General features: G+C 50.4%; 1 protein-coding gene across 3 annotated transcripts in view; it reads left to right on the plus strand.

The window, feature by feature from the left end:
• The window catches only part of fam222ba (family with sequence similarity 222 member Ba), a 42,950-nt gene that overhangs the window by 18,461 nt on the left and 4,420 nt on the right, over positions 1 to 20,069 (plus strand). For 2 of the 3 annotated variants that reach the window (XM_076020165.1, XM_076020164.1), the window contains exon 2: positions 13,555 to 13,682. In XM_076020165.1, coding sequence (XP_075876280.1) covers positions 13,601 to 13,682 — 82 coding nt within the window. In that variant the 5' untranslated portion in view covers positions 13,555 to 13,600. Of the gene's footprint in view, positions 1 to 5,709; positions 5,754 to 13,554; positions 13,683 to 20,069 lie in introns of those variants that run through there. The other variant, XM_076020166.1, reaches the window with a different exon arrangement.

Raw genomic sequence — 20,069 nt, forward strand, 5'->3', positions numbered from 1 at the left:
TCGTCCTTATTGACGGCTTTTCCTGGTGTCAGTTTTGTTCAGCTGTACAGTAGGCGGAGGATTCAAGATTGAAGATTTCATTTGTCACATTCATGAATGTACAAGTACAGCAGCTGTGAAATGTGAGGTCAACAACTCCAGCACTGTGCAAGTAAAATAGATAAAAATAAAAATAGATGAAGTAAAATAAACAAAATAGAATGGAAGGAACATACAGTATATATTCATACTCTTATATACAATCCTATATCGAATATATACAAATTATGCAGCATCAGACAGAGGGGGGGGACGCACCAAGTTGGTTTAGAAACTCTATACAAAGACAAATGGAACCGCTTCATTGGCTAAATGATTTGTTTGTGTTGTTTTCCTCTCATTTAAGATGTGCCATTAAGCAAAGCGGATGCCACTGGTCGACAGCAGCCCACTTCCTTATTTGGGCACTGTTGCCTCCACGCCTCCTGCAGGCTGTGGCCGAGGAGAGCACCTTTTCAAATGGAGCTGGGCACGCTTTCTGAGTACAGAACAGTTGTGGTCGTGAACTAGAGTCTGGGGTCGAGCGAGTGGCTTCCAGGCTCGGGGAACCCAGTTTGAAAATATCCTAAGACTTCAAACCGTTGTAAGAAAGAGATGGTAAAAAATGTCAAATCAAGAAAAAAAGCATAAAACATTTATTATTATTTGTCTGCCAAATTTTCTCGTCTTCTCCGCAAAGCTCCCTTTTGAATAGTAGTGGATATGACTGCATCATGATGGGATTTGGACTTTTTCACAGAAGCAAAACGAGCACAAAAACAGCAAAGAAAAAATATTGGGATAAATAAATACGGAAATAATGAACACTTGCTGCTGCCGGTTAGAGGCAGTTCCACATGTGATTTAAACTGCTCATGTAAACTGATTTTTTTATATAACAGTGTGTCTTTGTTGACCTGCTGTATGTCAGCATTCCTGTAAAGAATGACCCATTTTGCCTTTTTGCTATCAGTGCTGCCTAATCTAAATTCTTCCTTTCAAAAGGCTTTTTTCTTGTCGGTTTCCTTGCCGCGGAGACAACACAGACCCCTGCTATCTGGCCCTCGCCTCTCCCCAGACCCTCCTCCAGAGCCATGTCGGCTGGGATTGTTTTGCAAAGACCCCAATTAGCAAGACTATAGTCCTCCCGAAGGTCACTCCTGGAGCTGTGGTGGCAGGGCCAGGTGGGGTCGGAGGGCTGCAGGATCTCCAGCACAGTCCCCACTCTCTCTCTCCGCACCGCAACAGCAGTTTGCATATCCTCTTATTAAGCACTGGCACAAAGTGCTCCGGGATTCCTCTAAAGGTCAAGTGTTCTCGGCGGATTGTCACACTATACTGTGGCCATATCGCCGAGATCCATTTGTCATTAGCTCCAAAGTCCCCCACTTCATCAGCCAGTGTCTGGTGTCGGCTATCTCGGCCTGATTGATGGTTCTGTCCTTATTGCGGGGAATGGGGAGTGGAGGGGGGGTCGATGGCAAAAAATTTGCTGCCGGGTGCATTAACGCTGTGCTCAATGGCATGGACCTTTGAGCACGCCTCATCAGTCTTGAGTCATTGGACGGCCACATGAGATCTGTGTGAGCGGGCGTGATGCAATAGAGGAATGGAGGGACTGCGAGGAGGAGTTTTTCTGTGTTATGAGCCGGTCCAACTCTGTTGCTCATGTGACTCCGGTAGCACAGCCGGGAGAGCGCTAGCAAAGGTTTTGGATTTATTTATTGATTTTTTTTAGCTTTGTGCAAGACCAAACACAGACGAGCCGCACACACCACTGAGGGAAGGAATGAGTTCGGAAAACATTTCCGCACCGTGATCGACTACGGGTCATCAAGCGCCAGCGCCGGAGAGATTAGCATGTCGGAACTCTTGTATCAATGGCCAGTGAGCTGCCAAGTGTGTAATTTAAAGGTAATACATTCCACCCATTTCCAGATCTTCACTTCGCACGCTGGGCAGCCGAGCGTCCTTGCACAATCAATTATACGGGAAAAAACTTTTGCAGGTCCCCCACGAAGCGGCACAATGTTTGGCTTTAGCTTCCTGTCGACACTGCTGCTCTGCTGTAGGAAAACAAGGTGTTCGCAGAGGGAGGAGCCAACACGGGGATGTGCAAACTTTTTGACCTGTCGGCCATAGTGGGTTTTAAAATTGGACCGAGGGGCAGGAGCAGATGGATGGGGTGTTTTGGTGTCCCACATCATAGGAAAAAAAATATATATCATGGGATATGTAGAAAACATGTGCTTTAATATCAAATTATTAAATCAAATTCATATCAAATATTGAAAATGAACAAAATGTGTCTTTATGGTATTTAGCTCTTTATTGAAATTAGTATTTAAGCACTGGAAAAATGGCTTACTTAGTATTAATCTAATTTCTTCAAGATTCCAAAGCTTAACAGGCCGCATAGTTTGCCTATGTCTGTGCCAACATGTCAGTGAAGGTGTGTTTAAAAAAATATAGGCGAGTTATGAGTGAAGTGTCGGTGCCCATTTGTAACATTACTGGGCACCCACAGGAAATGGGGAAACCCATCTGTTGAGTTTATCAACATATTGGAGTTGTGTTGTGGTTAGAATACAGTGGCAAAGTGGGTCTCCATCCATCCATTTTCAAAGCTCACTTCATCCTGCACTCCCCGCTGTCTTAGGGCGAATGCAGGGTGACACCCTGGACAAGTCGCCAGTTCATCCCAGGGTCACATAGAGACAAACATAGACCAACAACCATTCGCACTCACACACCTACGGTCAATGTAGAGTTTCCAGTTCACCTCACATGCACGTTTTTGGAGTGTGGGAGGAAGCTGGAGAACCCAGAGAGAACCCACGCTGACACAGGCAGAACATGCAAACTCCACACAGAAAGGCCCCAGGCCCAGAATCGAACCCATGACCTTGTTGCTGTGAGGCGGCAGCACTAACCAAGTGTTCCAGTGTGCTAAATAGCTCAGAGACTGTTAGACCTTTGATTTATTCTCCAAATCCACTGCAGTCGTTGGGCTTCCTTTTTCGCCAGTGATTTCTTTCCCTACCTGTGTAGGTGTGATGCGACTGTGAAGTCTGGTACCGTGACGAGCCCCCGTCTCACACCGACAGGCTGTGTGCGCTTAGCGTCAGTCAGTCAGACAGACAGACAGACAGACGCGGCGGGTTAGGGGTTGGGGGGGTCGGCCCTGCGAGGCCAGGGGGGACAGATGTTCCCATGCAGACACGGAGGTGAGATGTTTGCCATGCAGGGCTGGTGGTGTTTGCTCGGCTCTCCGCCACAGTCTCCAGCTGGCTCACTGGGCGCAGGAGACGGAGGGGCGCATCCACAAAATGTCTTGCTTGTCGCCGGGGGGGGGGGGCAACAAAAGTCTCGCACCGTCCAGTCGGGAGGATGAAGAGCCCTTTTATTCCTGCAGCAGCGCCGCCAGCCGGCAAACACGCTGGAGGGAGCCCAGAATGTCAGAGCTGCCGCGGAGGAGCTTGACCTCGACGCTCCTCCGCCGACACGGGACGGAGACGCAGGGGCAGCAGCTTTTACTGAGCGTGCACAGGGCGGCAGCGTGCACGCAGCGACATTTTGACATTTCAACACTGCCGTGGGGGGGGGGGGGGGGGGTGGGTTGGTTGTGTGCTCCGCTGTGGTTTCAGATGCTCGCTGGAAGCTGATTCAACATTTTGGTTGTTTATGTCACAGAAGCGGCGCAGTGGTTAGCGCTGCTGCCTCACAGATAGAAGGTGGACTGGCGGCTTGTCCAGGGTGTCACCCTGCCTTCGCCCTGTGACAGCTGGTTTAGGCTCCAGCGGACCCCTCCAGTGCAGGACGAAGTGGGTATTGAAAATGGAAGGATGGATGTCACAAGTTGCATTATAATAATCGTAATAATAATAGTTAGATAATGTTGGGTAGATAATGATGATAATATTACATTTTATTTGTAATGCACTTTACATGAAAATAAATCTCCAAGTGCGACATAAAAACAACAAGGAAAAGAACGAGTTATAAAGTAAAATAGTTCACCAATCAGGTGAATATTGAAATATAACGTTAAACTAATTGATAAACTATTTGGCCTTTAATTTAAAGAAGTTGTGCTCATTTCACTTGACTACAATGGTGTAAATGAAATTGCGTTTGTCCCCGCAGCATTGCACAACCCCCAGTCGCAGCTCTGGACCAGCACCACCTCAGCAGGCAAAGGTCTTTTTAGGAAAACGCAATGCGCAGCCGGGGCTATTTCTTTTAATTAGCTGTTTTTTAAAAAATATATATATATTTGACTTTATGCTTGCGTGATTTGGGATTCCGTACAAGTCGTAAGGGAGCGAGGCCAGTTACTGTAATGGCCCGGTGGATAAATCTCCCGCAGCAGCGCCCGTGTAACAAGCTGTTTTTGTGAGTTAAGCCCTTTCAGGATGATTTGCGAGCGTCAGCGTTCGCACAGTTCCAGCCTCTCGGTTCCGCTCTGACCCCCCCCCTGCACACCCTCCGACCCCCCTGGTCTTAAATCAGCCTGGCCGCGCTCGCTAACAGGCCGGTGCTGGTTAATGCCGGGTCAATAATATGGACCCGTGTGGCGCGGACGTGCACCGACTCTGGGTTTTTTCTCTTTCCCTTCCCTATAGTCGTACACGGTGAACTTGTCAATAGGAGGGAAGCTGGAACTGAAGGAGCTGCTGCTGTACACGAAGCTCACCTGTGTGTGTGTGTGTGTGTGTGTGTGTGTGTGTGTGTGTGTGTGTGTGTGTGTGTGTGTGTGTGTGTGTGTGTGTGTGTGTGTGTGTGTGTGTGTGTGTGTGTGTGTGTGTGTGTGTGTGTGTGTGTGTGTGTGTGTGTGTGTGTGTGGTTTCATCGCTGTGCGTGTGTCTCTCTAAAGAGGGGTGTGATGGGAGAAGCGGCTGCATCGATTGGCTTGTGTTTGCCGAGCACTCTGAGTGGACGTGTGAGCCGTGGGAACATCTGGAGTGAGGAGGAGGAGGAGGCTCCTCACCAAGCGTGCATGCTCACACACACACACACAGGGCCAGTCTGGGATCCCAATCAGCAGCACTTAACAAAGCTTTCCTCTTTCTCCCTTTAATCGCAGGCTCAATTTGTCACCAGGGCGTCCAATTTCTGATAAGCGCTTTCACTGAGAGCGGCGGGGGCGGCTGTGTGGGTGGGATGGGGTGGTGGTGCGGGGTCGGGGGGGGACAAAATGGATGCACCTGCTAACAAATGAAATCAAAGCACTCCATCTTCGCCCCCTCCACCACCACCACCCCTTTTTCTCTGCCAGCTGGAACAATGCTGCCCCACTCGAGCTCTCAGAACATTGAGAAGTTTATCCAGGCAGGAGCCGGGCTGGGCCAAGGCCCGGCCCGCGGAACACGCTCGCCCGTCTGCTTCAAAACCTTCAGTGGACAAACAGGCGCACAGATTTTTTGGGTTTGTTTCAGACATGAAAGGAAGGCGGTGTTGAAAGCCAATTATGTCGTTTCTACCTAGGGCCGTGTGTGTGTGTGTGTGTGTGTGTGTGTGTGTGTGTGTGTGTGTGTGTGTGTGTGTGTGTGTGTGTGTGTGTGTGTGTGTGTGTGTGTGTGTGTGTGTGTGTGTGTGGCAGGGGGGTTCTTTTGTGTGAGCTGCATAATCTTGTTCATCAACCAATTTTCTGCATCCGTGGTGATGTTGTCAGGCTTTTCTCGTCCACAGAGCGACATCTAGACGTCTGCACTCCAGACCCAACAGCTTCTTCTGTGAATGTGGCTTTCTGTAATGGAATACGATCAACACAACCCAATGAGGCTATTTGGAAAACTAGTTACGCAAAGGGAAATTTCACCGCCTGCACACCTTGTACTTGGGCACAGACATACAAATCCCCAAATTATATTTCCATAAAGCCGATTTTGTCTTGAAAGCCGCCTTCCATGTTGTCTCATCTGGTTCGACGTTGGATCAGATGATAATATGGTCAAGTTCATATGATATGACATTACTTACCTTTCTTTACTACTATATCTGCCTTGTTGTTAACATCATCCCTGTATTGTAAATGATAGAAAACACTGAAATGATTTGTATTTATTGTTAATGTATTATTTTTGTGTTTTGTCGGCACAATACAGTCCCCTCAATATACAGTGCAGTTCAAGTACACGCTCATCATGAACCAGTGGTTCTTCGGTGACCTCATTTTCAGCCTGTTGTCTTCGAGCTTTAGAAAAGTGGTGGCGCTCTTCCCATCAGACCTGGCCACAACCCCAGGGTCCAAGATGGCGGCCCATTCATTTCAATGTAGTTGCTCACCTAGCGCATATGGCGAAAAGGTTTTTGGCTTCTGCATTAATGGGCCCATAGAGCGTGCACAGTAGTGTCACTTCCCATCATGCCTCTATAACTCACATGATCTATTTGGCCAATCAGAACGATTCTGGAGAACGTCACTTACAGACACATCGTGATGTTGTGACTCTTTTCTGGTGGTTTTCTGGCCTTTATCATTTTTTTTAAACGACTAAAAGACCATAACTGAAAAATCTACAATAGAAAGTTTCGCTATGAATCGAGTTTCAGGTCACAGCTGTCCTGTCAGCCGTTTTAAAGGCATTTATTTCTCCTTTGCGGTCAACGGGAACAATGCTTTTGGACTCGTGGGATTTTTTTGCAGCAGTACCTCGAGTGGCCACTGGGAAAAACCGGTATTTTATAATGCATCGATGGACCTTGCTCAACTTCACACTAGCTGACCAACAAGCTAAGCTAGCACAGCAAGCAGGGTGAGCGCGATGCCCGCTGCATTTCTAGCACTGCGAGGTCACTGGCTTGAATCTAAAGTCCCAGTCATTGTCACATCCTGAAGGATGCAAAATTTGTCCTCCGCATTTGACCCATCATCCCCTGAGGGAGCAGTGGGCAGCAGTGGTGCGGCTCCCAGGAATCATTGGGTGATCTAATGCCCCGATTCCAACCCGGAATACTGAGTGCCAAGCAGGGAGGCAATGGATTCCATTTTTACAGTCTTTGGTAAAAACCGGAAGGGTATGGAACCCACAACCTACCAGTCTCAGGGTAGACACTCTACCGCTACACCACCGAGCTGCTAAAGTCTCATATACTCACCCTCTTAGACTGGGATTAAGACGGCTAGTTTTATGGAAATATTCCTGAGTAAATCTGATCTCGCGAGCAGATTCATGACATCTGAACTTTCTCCTTTGGCTCTATGACCGACGTTCTTTCCGTCCTTCCCACCTCCACTTGTATTTTATTTATTTTTTGAAGCTGTCATGTTTTGTGGAGTGGGCTGACTTATTCCTCATTGAGCCGTGCCGGGCTTGTGGCTGCGCTCTGGATGGATTTGCAGCGGATAAATAAATAAGTGGAGCTGGCAGCGCTCACACTGGATCCCCTCTGGTCTGGCCGGCCGTCAAGCTAGCGCGGCTAGCCGGCCATCGGCATTTTGGCATTCACGGCCGCGTCACTGACGACCCCCCCGCCCCCCCCCACCTGACCTTGGCCCGGCCCGACGTCACTGAGCGCGCTCAGCTTTGCCTCCCGGCGTTTGCCGAGCTCTTTGGGAGGCCGAGTGGCCTTAAGTGGCTGTTAGTGGAAGTGAGCGCAGGTTGAGGGATGGGAGGCGGTCGTGGCCAACGGCTCATGCTGATGACACAGCGGCCCTGCTGAAGATAGCCCAGGATTTGCTGGCCCATATCTCTTCATCTCATATCTTTTCTCTCTCTGTCGCCGCCACCGCTATCGTCCATCATCACCTCCCCCACTCCCCCTCCAGCAGCCATGTAAAGATGAGAGCGGAGGGATGAACTTTCACTCTGATATTTTTTGGTGTCTCCTGCTCCTCCTTTTCATCCTTTCTCCTTCTCCTCTTCCTCCTTTCTCCTCCTCCTTCTCCTCCACTTTCTCCTCCTCATCCTCCTCCTTCTCCTCCTCCTCCCTCCTTTTCCTTCTCCTTTTCCTCCTGCCTCTTCCTCTTCCTCCGCCTCCTCATCTTCCTTTTCCTCCCCCACCTCCTCTTTCCTCATCTTTTCTCTCAACTCCTCCTCCTCTTCCTCTTCTTTCTTCTCCTTCCCCTCCACTTTCTCCTCATCTTCCTTCTCCTCCTTCTCTTTCTCCTCCTCCTTTTCTCCACTTTCTTCTCCTCCTCCTCCTCCCTCCTTTTCCTTCTCCTTGTCCTCCTGCCTCCTCCTCTTCCTCCGCCTCCTCATCTTCCTTTTCCTCCCCCACCTCCTCTTTCCTCATCTTTTCATACAACTCCTCCTCTTCTTTCTTCTCCTCCCCCTCCACTTTCTCCTCCTAATCTTCCTTCTCCTCCTCTTCCTCCTCTTTCTCCTCCTCCTCCACTTTCTTCTCCTCCTCTTCCTCCTCCTCCTCATCTTCCTTTTCCTCCCCCACCTCCTCTTTACTCATCTTTTCTCTCAACTCCTCCTCCTCTTCCTCTTCTTTCTTCTCCTTCCCCTCCACTTTCTCCTCATCTTCCTTCTCCTCCTTCTCTTTCTCCTCCTCCTTTTCTCCACTTTCTTCTCCTCCTCCTCCTCCCTCCTTTTCCTTCTCCTTGTCCTCCTGCCTCCTCCTCTTCCTCCGCCTCCTCATCTTCCTTTTCCTCCCCCACCTCCTCTTTCCTCATCTTTTCATACAACTCCTCCTCTTCTTTCTTCTCCTCCCCCTCCACTTTCTCCTCCTAATCTTCCTTCTCCTCCTCTTCCTCCTCTTTCTCCTCCTCCTCCACTTTCTTCTCCTCCTCTTCTTCCTCCTCCTCCTCCTCATCTTCCTTTTCCTCCCCACCTCCTCTTTACTCATCTTTTCTTACAACTCCTCCTCTTCCTCTTCTTTCTTCTCCTTCCCCATCTCCTCCACTTTCTCCTCCTCATCCTCTCCCCCCCTTTCCTTCTCCTTTTCTTCCTGTCTCCTCCTCTTCCTCCCCACTTTTCCTTCTCCTCTTCCTCTTGTCTCCTCCTCTTTCCCCTCCTCTTCCTCCTTATCCTTCTCATCTGCCTTCTCCTCCTCCACCTCCTCCTTACTCATCTCTTCCGCCAACTCATCCTCCTCCTCCTCCTCCTCCTCCTCTCCAAGGCTCCCCTGTATGTTCTCGGTTGCCAAACTATCTCACCGTAACTGACACGTGTGCACAGATTGAGCCCGTGCTGCTGTGGACGCTGCATTATTCCAGGGGTCTCACTCACTCACTCACTCACTCACACACTCACACACTCTCTCTCTCTCTCTCTCTCTCTCTCTCCGCTCCACATCCGCCATCTCACCTCAGGGAACTGTCACTTTCTCATCAGCTAGTTACCGAGCGTTCATACAGCCTCCCAGTTGTTTTGCACGCACGCACACTCACACACACACACACACACCCTCTGTCTCCCTCCCTCTCTCTGACAGAGCGGTAGTTTTAGCTAGTTGTCGTCCTCTCAGCCACACTCGGCAGCCAGTGACAGTTGTCACTCCCTACGCTCGCCACCTGGGAAACTGCTGCCTATTTGACTGACTTTCCACCTGGCTGAGAGGCTGTTTTTTGTTGTTGTTTTTTTACCATGTGACCGGGTCTGGCTCTACGCTGGCTGGAGTGGTGCTGGATGTGCCGGAGTCATCAGGATCCATTGTGCTGGACGGCAGAGCAGCTTAGCTAGCCCGCGGCCGCCTTGTTAGCAGCAACACAAACTAAAGAGAACCATCCATCCATCCCTCCATCCCTCCCTCTGTTTGTCCAGCTTTAATGTGTCATGTGCGCTAACATGAATGCAGCGCTCCAGCCGGCCACTCAGGCCTCCTCCTCCTTTTCTTCCTCCACCTTTCAGCTTTCAGAGGCTTCGGCCTGGTCACAGAAAAGTCATTTCACTCTGCCTGTCCCTGAGAGAACCAACACGACGCGCTGGCATTGAATTTCTTCTTCTACAACATTTTTCCTTTATTATTCCTGGCTCTATTTCAGACCCATAACCTGGGGGTAAACATGCAATTAAAATAACAGCAGCCGGCTTTTTGCAGCACTCCTCCTCCTCCTCCTCCACCTCCTCATCCTCCTCCTTCGCTCCTCCAGCCGTTAGCACAGGCAGTATACAGCACAGTGACTCCGCTCTGCTAATTGCTTTTGCTCTTAATTGGTCTAGAAATGCTGTTAAGCAAACATCCACCACATACGCTTGTTTTTCTTGTTGTTTTTTTACCTCCCTCTCTGATGTAATGTATGTTTCCTCTTTAATGGGATTATTTTGTTGTTTTCGGAGCCTCCTCGCTGTTCTGCACGTGCTGCTGCTGCTGGACCTTTTAATAAATCCCCTCCTCTGCAGTCAGACTGACTCATTTGTCAACTTCCCAACAAACTCAGACGGCAGCTCAGTCGGAGGAGGCTGATCAAAAAGTTCTGCATAAAAGCCGTCGGCTGGTCAAATATCCAAAATGTCTTCCATCAACCCCGCCCGCCCCCCGCTTCTTTGCAACTGTTTTTAACTTTGGGCCGTCTTTTCCTTTTCTCCTTCCCCCAGGAGGACCCAAAGGGAACAAAATCAAATATATAGGTCAGCTTTTATGGGAGCAACTTGACACATGACACACGGCAGCCGTGCGCATCACTCGCTTCAGTCCCGCTGCTTTGTCTGCCGCAAAGGCCGCCTGGTTATTTGCGCACGTTTCTGCTCTATAAGTAGCTGGTGGAGACTTGCCGAGTCACGGGGTGGGGGGTGGGGTGAGGGTGGTGGGGTTGCTTAATACTCTGCGAACCCTGTGGTGTCTGCCTGTGCGGAGACTGATAGTGTGAGACTCCTGGCTGAACTCCAACGAGCCCCTCGCTGCCTCGCGGGGACGGCTGGCTCCTCCTCCTCCTCCTACTCCACCTCCTCTACACCCTCCTCCCCCTGCTCCTCCGTCGCTCACCTGTTCAGCGGTCGCTCACCTGTTCAGCCAGTTACCTGCAGGTCGCTGTACCGTCACATTTGGGGAGATTCTGGAGATTCAGGGGCCTGAAAAGGGTCTTGATTGAATCCGGGTCCCAGAATGAACAAATCCTGAAAGCTGCTCTGGGAGAAGATGAAGGTGAAGATGGTGTTGTTGGAATGTCTCTTCCACCACCTTCGCGTTTGGCCGCCTCGTCTTCCTCGTCTTTCCCACCTCTTCCAGTGTTTGGTTGCACGATGAGTTGTGCGTATTCCGCCATCTTCAGTCTTTCTGTGCGCAGCGCCACCCGCAGGCCACACATGTGCGCTGCAGACCGCTCATCGCTCTCCCGCGGGTAGACGCATTTCTTGAACGAGGATCGAACCCGACTCCGCTAATCAGCCTGACACTCTCAGGGTTTCTCCAGTCGTGGAAAACGTGGAATTGTCGTGGAATTTGCTAATGCCATTTTCCAAGCCTGGAAAAGTCATGGAATTTTTTTTTACAATCGTGGAAGGTTTTGAAAAAGTCGTGAAATTTTGCACCTTAACGAACCAGCAGTTTGTTTGTTGTTCTACCCTGACGTGGGGTTGGTCTCCAACAATGCTACAACTCCATGAGCAGAATAAGCCTCGTCTACTGGCGCCGCCTCTGTAGTTTAGTCCAATTGATCACCTTCACATTTCACCTGCAGTTAAGCAAAGCAAATTATTACCATGAGCTCATTGGCAAAGCATGAAAGGTCATTTTAAAGTGGGTGGAGCCTCCAACTTTAGCAAGCCGTCCCCTGTGTGGACTTTGTATCAGGTGTCGTCATCGAACTGACAAACTACAGATAGTTCACATGTCGGGAGGAGAGAAGAAGAAAACCCTCTGTGGGGGCGGCAGCCTTCCAGTGTGTGTGTGTGTGTGTGTGTGTGTGTGTGTGTGTGTGTGTGTGTGTGTGTGTGTGTGTGTGTGTGTGTGTGTGTGTGTGTGTGTGTGGCTCCGCCGGTCGGAGACGTCAGACGGATGTCTGCTGGGTTTCATCTCCTCCGGCTGGGCGCCGCAGAGCGCCGTGTCAGCCGCTGTATTACCATAGGCTGACCTTTAGCCGCAGCGCCCCCCACTGCACAGCCTGCTGACATCCAGGAGGAGGAGGAGGCTGGAATTTTTGATTTTCATTTATTTCTTTTGACCATAGTGTCGGTGTGTGTGTTTAGTTTCTGTAAACCAACCGACGCAACGATGCAGCGTTTTGTGTTGTGATTTCTGCTTCTCCTCCCTCCCCGAAAAAAATCCTGCCCGCCGCCGCTTTTTATCTGGCGCGGCCGAATCTTTGCTCCGTGATAAATGACGGAGCGCTGTACACTCTCCCCCCCCCCCCCTCCCTGCTGACATCAAGGCGCTGCGCCACCCTGAAAAACTCCTTTCCGAGGCCGAGGAATAACACATCAGGCCAATTAAAGTTAATGCATGGTGACACAGTGGATCCAGGGCAGGGAGCTCTGCCATATGGCCGTCCAGCCTGGACATCCAGGAGGAGGGGGGGGGGGGGGGAGGAGCTACAGGGTGATACAGCACCCAGGCCCTCAACTCCCTCACATCTGTGTCGATACTGCCCTCCCCCTCCCCTCCCCCGCCCTGCCCCTGCAGCGCCCCCTGGTGCTCCGCTCGCAGGTACCTGTGTAGAATTTGGCAGCTTCATTAAGGCTGCTTTCTCCTCCTCTTCCTCCTCCTCCTGCGCTGGGAGGATTTAAATGAGCTGTCATGCTGACCTTTTTGAGCTCCTGCTTTTTAGAGCGAGCTCAGCACCACCACCACCACCACCATCAGCATCACTACCCCCCCCCCCCCCCCCCCCCACCTGTCTCTCTTGTCTTTTCCACCTTTCTTTCCCGCTTTGTCACGCTTTCCTCTGCTCCACTGTCTCCCCAGGGGGGAGGGGGAGTGTGGGGGGAGGGCTCTTCAGGTGCTGCCTCACAGTAGACAGACAGACAGACAGACAGACAAGGTTGTTTAGTGGGTAATTGCTTCTCTCATTGCCGCCGTTTGTCTGCACCGCTATTGGAGGAGGGGGCGCGCGCGTGCGTGCGTGTGTGTGCGTGTGCGCGTGTGCGTGTGCGTGTGCGTGTGCGTGTGCGTGTGTGTGTGTGTGTGTGTGTGTGTGTGTGTGTGTGTGTGTGTGTGTGTGTGTGTGTGTCGGTGGGGGGTCGGTCGGCTCTTGATTTGCTGGCTGGCTGTTTCCTCAGTGCTGATCAGGCCGAGCATCTGTGGCGCTTTCGGTGCGGCGGCGAGACAGGCGTCGAGCGTGGCGAACTCCATAAACCCCCCCCCCCTCCCCCAGGTAGCGGGGGCTGGCTCAAACACTGGCCGCCATGGGGGGGGGGGTTGAAGGAGGGGGGAGTGGATTTTAAAGCTGGCAGCCCCTCCAGCGCCGTGCGCCCGTCTCACTCCAGCTGTTTGATGTTTAATTGAAGTTGTGATTGGCGCCGAGCGTCCAGCTCACCGGACGCTGCAGGTGTGACTCACACTCTAATTGAAAGGCCACTACGTCCCCCTCACACCCCCCTTGAAACCCCCCATCACCCCCCAGGGGCCTCAGGGGGACGGGGACGCACACTTGGATTAACTGCTGCTGATGTCTGACTGCTCTCTCTCTCTCTCTCCCCCTCTCTCTAGTGTGAGGAGAAGTGCGCGTCCCATGTTGCACTAGTGTCGCTGTGAAATGCTGGCCTGTCTGCCAGGGCCAGGTGACCTCCCCATCCAGCTTCTCCCCCACACGCAGATGAACACTGGACTTCAGAAATGTGAGTGCTGATCCCCCCGCCCCCCTGCCCCGAACACACACACACAAACACACACACAACCCAGGAAGGTTGTGTTCAGTTTGTCAAGGATGGAGGCGGAGCCACTAATGGGGATGAATCGGGGCATTTTGACTTTGTCAGCACTGGGCTGAGACTCTCACACTGAAGACGCTTTCAAACAGAAATAATAAATTGGCCTGATGTCTCCAATTGCTCTTTGTTCAAGGTGTGAAATGTTATTGTTAAGTACACTATGACCAATTTTTATTTAATTCATTTTTAAACAATTACCAAGGTGCCAAATGTGTTTAAAAACACAGCAAACGTTTTGATTCTTCAAATATTTTCCTGTGGAAGAAGAAGAAGCCTTTAGTAATCCCACATTGGGGAAATTTGCGTAATTACAGCAATAATACGATAGAAAAGAGTGGAGATTATATTGATTAAAAGAACTAAGGAAATGAAAAAAAAAATGGGAATGTTTCTTCATTGGCAGCAATTATTATTATTGTTATTACTACTACTAGTAGTAGTAGTAATAGGAGTAGGCGTAGACTTGTTGATCTTATATAAGCAAAAAACAAACCAACAGCCAAGAGCACTGGACAACCTACACAGTGAATATCAACCCACAAAAAGTCTCCACTGGTCGACAGCCGCTGAGTCTCTGAGGGAAATGATCATGAACTGTGCCTTTAATTCCCCCCCGCCCCCCTGGTGATCTCGGCGTGGTCCTGTGACATTTGTCCGTGTGTCAGATGCGCCTGCCGCCGCCGCCGCCGCCACCAGCGTGTCGCCCTCCGTCAGACGGACGGACAGATTGCGGCCAAGCGCCGGCTGCCCCGACTTCATGGTGACGCCAGTAAATTTTTTAAGACTCAATCTGCTGCGTGCGGCTTTAACGGCAGCTCGTTTGGTGCCGGCCCACTTCAGCTCAATGTGTTTTTGGGATTTTTCAACCCGACCGCTGACAAGCTCGGCGTCCTCGTGGCGTGAAGGGCAGCGGCAGCAAAACGAGGCGGTGGTGGGGGTGGGGGGGGACTCGTAAAGGGCTTGAAGTGGGGATCCTGATCTGGAGATTAATGTGCGGAGAGAAGGATGAGTGAGAAGGGTAACGAGGGAACAAGCCACCAAATGAAAACAGCCTCTGTCCTCCTTTAACTGGCTCCTTTCACCAGAAAGACACTTTCTCTTTGTTCGCAACTCCTCAAATTGGCTTGTGCGTTTCTGATGAAGCAAAGGATGAAACGGCTCCAGACATTTATCTCTCTCTCTCTCTCCCTCCCTCTCTCTCTCTCTTTTTTTTTTTTTTTAGCAGTTTTGATCTATTTAATTATGAAAAGTCTGCATCTCCTCCCTGTGAGTGCGGGCAGCTCTGCCTCAGCTTGACCCATTTCTGCCTCCTTTTTCTTGTTCTTCCTCTGCTGCCGCCGCTGCTCCTCCTCTTCCTCCTCCTCCTCCTCCCTCTTCTTCTTCTTCTTCTTCTTCTTCTTCTCCTTTTTTGTAAAATGCTCCAGCTCATCAAGAGTGTAATTTCAGAATCACAGTAATCAGCCGAGCCCCGGGAGATCAGCGAGCGTGAGGGAGTCTGCTAAGTGCCGGCGTCTGTTTCCTGGCTCAGCCATCAGCCGCAGCCGCAGCCGCAGCCGCAGCGTCTCTCCGCTCGCTCCGTCTTCGTGTGACACGCCAGCGCACGAGGTGCGACCGGGGTGCAATTTGTTTTTCCTGCCCGATGCTGCAATCTATTTCGGTGATGGAGCGTGCGGCACAGAGCGCGGCCGGTCATAGACGTATAATTTCAATCTGTGCCCCCCTGCCTCCCTCCCTCCCTCGCTTGTCTACAGTGCTTTCCTACCTAATTTGTTTTTTTTCCCTCCTCGCAGTTTTTCATCAAATCTGAGAAGCAGTTTTCACTTTGTTTATCAGCGTGTCAGAGGAAAAACGAAAATTACTTCACATAAACGGCTTCGGCCAGCCAGCCAGTCTCCAGTCATTAGCTGCTGCCTTTTATTTCAGTCCCCATTTGCATCCTCAAGTCAGGTATTCTCTTTTCCCCACTTTTCAACAAACGTCCCAGACGCTCAGCAGCGCCTCACCTGTTGTATAACGCAGGCAGGCGTGGGCAAACTACAACCCGGGGGCCATATGCAGCCCATGTAGCTTTTTAAAAGAAATCATATTAATAGTAAGTTATAAAAAACAAGTATTACATCATTTTTTCAGTCTTTTAAGAGTCATTTCAATATAGAGCTTAATACCGTGGGGCTTCAAAGACATATTTTCTTGTATAGCTTTTGTTCAGTTTCAGTTGACATTAAAGCACATGTTTACTACAAATCCCATCATATATTTTTTCCTCCTATAAGGGGGCTCACCAAAACACTCCATCCATCTGCTCCTGCTCCGGCCACCTCTGTTGAATTTTTAGAACCCACTGTGGCCCACCAGTCAAAAGGTTTTCCCACCCCTGGTGTAATGCGTTATGAGTGCATTTATAAAGCATGAGGCTGCCTTCATGGGGCATTATATACATGTCATAAGTTGTCATACATGACTATGTCGACTTATGACGTGTTTTATCATGCCTCATGAAGACATTGTAATGCCTTATAAATGCAGTGTATAATGTATTACACAGTAGACTTTCGTAGACAGTGTTAGCATTGACTGCAGAGGGCCGTGTGTGGCCCAGCAGGAGGTTTGGCTCATGAGAGACGAGATGCTTGTGTGCATTAAAGCGGCTCGGCCCCTTGAAATCCCCACTTTGAAAACCCTGACGAGTAGAAAAAATAAGAGGCTGGATGGAGAGCTAATATAATAATAAATACCCCCAGTTTATTACCATTTCTTTGTGCGCTGTGATGCCGAGTCCTGCATTAAAGAGCCTGTTCTTTTCCCTGTAATTCGACAGCGCAGCTGCAGCGCTCTGCCGCCTCTCGTGCGGGTGTGTCGCTGCGTATGAGAGTCATTTAAAGTTACGAGCCTGCAGGTTGCCGCCGGAGCAGCTGTTCCGTTCATCATCTGGGGCGGCAGTGGGGGGGGGGTTGGTGGCTGATGACTGATGATGGCCGTGAAATGTCGAGACGGGCGGAGAGCAGATCAGGTGCAGCACGATGGCGACGGCCGGGACCACAGAGAAAAAAATGTCGAAGGCTCCAGCGGCGTGCGGGAGGTCCTTTAGGTGCCGAGTTCTCTCGGCCATTAAAGAAAGAGGGAGTGTACAGAGAGTGGAGCTGGGCCAGTGATTTTCACATCGCCGTCCCCACTGAGATCAAAAGCAGCTTCTCTCCCCTTCCCCTCTGGAACACGTTTCATTTTTCAAAGGCCTACCAGCACCAGACGCTCTGCTCAAATATCTGGAAGAAGAAAAGAAAAGGGAAGTAGGTGGCATTGCGGGGGTGGGGGTGGTGGGGGGGTGTTGGAGGGCGAATTCACATGTCTAATTTGATGCCCGAGCGTCAGACCCAGTTTCCTGCTCATGTGTGAAAATGGCAATTTACAGCAGCATGAGCTCCCCTCCGCCCCCCTGCTGCTCAAACCTTGTTCAATAAAAAACAGTGGTTTCAATAAAAGAAACTCTAATTAGTGCCTGCTGACTGTGCACTTGTGTTGCGGCTAGCGCGCTAGCAGCGGGGTAATTAACGCATGGCCAGACTGGCCTCTTTCCCCCAGTTTCCCTCCCTGTGAAACGTGCTTAGCGGGAGATCTGAGGGATGATACGCTCGCAGCCGCCTCCCAACTTCACTCGCACCCTCATTAACCCTCCCTTGATGCTTTAAGCTCTTTAACTAATCCAGGTTCTAGGTTAAGGCTGAAATGTTAATAAGCTGCATTTGCTTACCAGGGTACACAATCAGCAGCTGCCAGAGCCCCTTTTTTAATAGATGTAAACAGCCGGACGTTTAATTTGGGTCAAATTAAGGCAAAGTGCTCTAAACAGTAATTTACTTTACCGGTTTTTGTTGGACTCTTTATCCTGATTTGCTTCTTTTTTTTGTCCTCATCCCAAAATGCTTGCCTGCGCTTTGTTAGCAATATATAATCCCTTTTCCAATTTAATGGATTGGTCAGTCTCCAGACGTCGACATTGCTTTGTGTACTACTTGCCCGAGCCATACAATTTAAGTACAAAACTCATTACACCAGTGCCAGTGGCAGGAAACTAACAGGGTGCCTGCTTTCACGCTCCGTGCTTTGTTTTTTGTTTTTTGTTTTTTCCCAAAGTAACCGGGGCGGGGGAGAAATTGAATTCTGTTTTGCTTGAAAATATTCTAACTGAATTAATAAAAAAAGTCAGCAGAGGTTTTACTCCTAAAGAAAGCCTTGTCCCGTTGAATACAAATACTAATAATTAGTTGTTGCTGATGCCAAGAAGATAAGTTTCTGAATGCTCTGCTCTCTGAAAAACAGATTTGCTTTGCACTTCAAATCAGGCTTCTGCCGGGAGCCTAGTTGTATTAATGTATTCACAGCTGATGGTACTTTCTTTCCCACGTACTTGCAAGCCTTCCTACTCCCACATGCACACAATACGGCCGACAAGCGTTGAAACCAGTGCCAGAATCTCACACTGTCCTCAACATACACTGAATACTGATGGCGGTCGTCGTCTGACAGACTCTTCCAGTTCAAAGGTGTGTGTGTGTGTGTTTTAATGCATCCTGCCCTGACACCGCACAAAAACATAGTTCCCACTGAGGCCGTTTATCACCGGCGGCCTTTGACAGGTGAAGCTCGTCCTCGCTGTGTTGCAAGCGGCCTGGGCGACGCTTCATCTGTCAGCGTTTGCTCGCCCAAACTGGCGCTTGTCCAGCGACAGACATTTAGGGCCCCGGCGATGTCGGGTGTCGAGCTCCGCTTCCTTGGCCCGGAGCGCCTCAGCATTAATGAGGCTGCCATCAGCAGGCTGAACACACAGCGGGCCCACTGTGCACCCGCCCAGCGCCGGCCCCGCACATCGCCGCTCATTGTCTTCTGTCCACAAATAAAAACGGGAATTAATTAGCCGGCTGGCGCAAGCCTTTGGTGCCGGCGCTGGCGGATCGGCCCCACACCCTCCCGCCGGCACTGTGCTGCGACGGCTGAGTGGAACAGCCGCGGCAGCATGTAACCGCACGCTCGTGCCAGCAGCTCAGTTGCTTCAGATTACCGCTTGCTCGCTCACTCGGCGAAAACGGAGGAAAGGTAGCTAGCGCACAGTCTGTTTTTCTTTTGTTTTTTTATTCCACCGACAAGCTCCAAGTCCTAGTGGTAACCAAGTTACCTTCAGACCTGTGATCCCCACACAAATCAGCTCTGCTTACCATCTCAGTGGTCTAATGGTTGAGTGTCTGCCCTGAGACTGGTAGGTTGTGGGTTTGATCCCCGACCGGGTCTTACCAAAGACTGTAAAAATGGTATCCATTGCCTCCCTGCTTGGCACTAAGGGTATTCGGGGTTGGAATTGGGGGGTTAGATCACCCAACGACTGCTACCCACCACTCTCCCTCAGGGGATAATGGGTCAAATGCAGAGTAAATATTTCACATCCTTCGGGATGTGACAATCACTGGGACTTTAACTCCCACAGTCATGGAAAACCTGGAAAAGTCATTGAATTTGCAAATACCATTTTCCAGGCCTAGAAAAGTCATGAAATTTTGTAAAATCACTGAAAGTTTTAGAAAAGTCATGAAATTTGGTGCCCCTTAACGGACTAGCAGAGTCTGTTTGCTGTTCTAGCCTGACGTAGGTCTCCAACAATGCTAATACCAGAGTAAGCCTTGTCGATGAGCTCCGCCATTGTAGTCTAATTTATCACCTCCAGACATCTGTGACCTTTATTGTAGACCCTACACCATGGAAATGCCATGCGAGGTCATAGAAAAATCACCGAAAAGTTTACACACTTTTCTCAGTGAAAATGAGTGGGATCTCTGGCTCACGTCCTGAAGGCTGCGGTAGAAGTAGGTCAGACTGTCGGACCTTGTGTGGCGGTCGCAGCACTAGCATAGAGACAGAACCCCTGACCCAGAATCACTGACGTGACGTCCGTTCGGCAACCGAAGGGAAGGCGGCACATCGAAACCAGTTGTAGCAGTCGTTCCCGGCCGAGCGCCAACGGACCGTTCTGCATCCGAGACGCTGCCGTGTCATCCATCAGCGGCGAGCTCCCGCACAGACGTGGTCACACCGACGTTACTTTCAGCGACGTTAAATTTAGCGTCATTGTTTAGCGGGTGGAACAGACCCAGGCCTGGGAGCTCGCTGAGGCCTGGGAGCTGCTCCTGCCGATTAGCTGCCAGGCCTCAGCGAGCTCCCCGCAAAACAAAAGTCATGAGAGAGAAAAAAAAAACCTTCCACTAGTTCAAGGCTAAAACTTCGTCTGCTGTCACGGAGCCCTGCTCT

Source organism: Nelusetta ayraudi, unplaced genomic scaffold (assembly GCF_046127955.1).
Source record: "Nelusetta ayraudi isolate G7.1 ecotype Tasmania unplaced genomic scaffold, CSIRO-AGI_Nayr_v1 ptg000011l, whole genome shotgun sequence".
Classification (NCBI taxonomy): domain Eukaryota; kingdom Metazoa; phylum Chordata; class Actinopteri; order Tetraodontiformes; family Monacanthidae; genus Nelusetta; species Nelusetta ayraudi.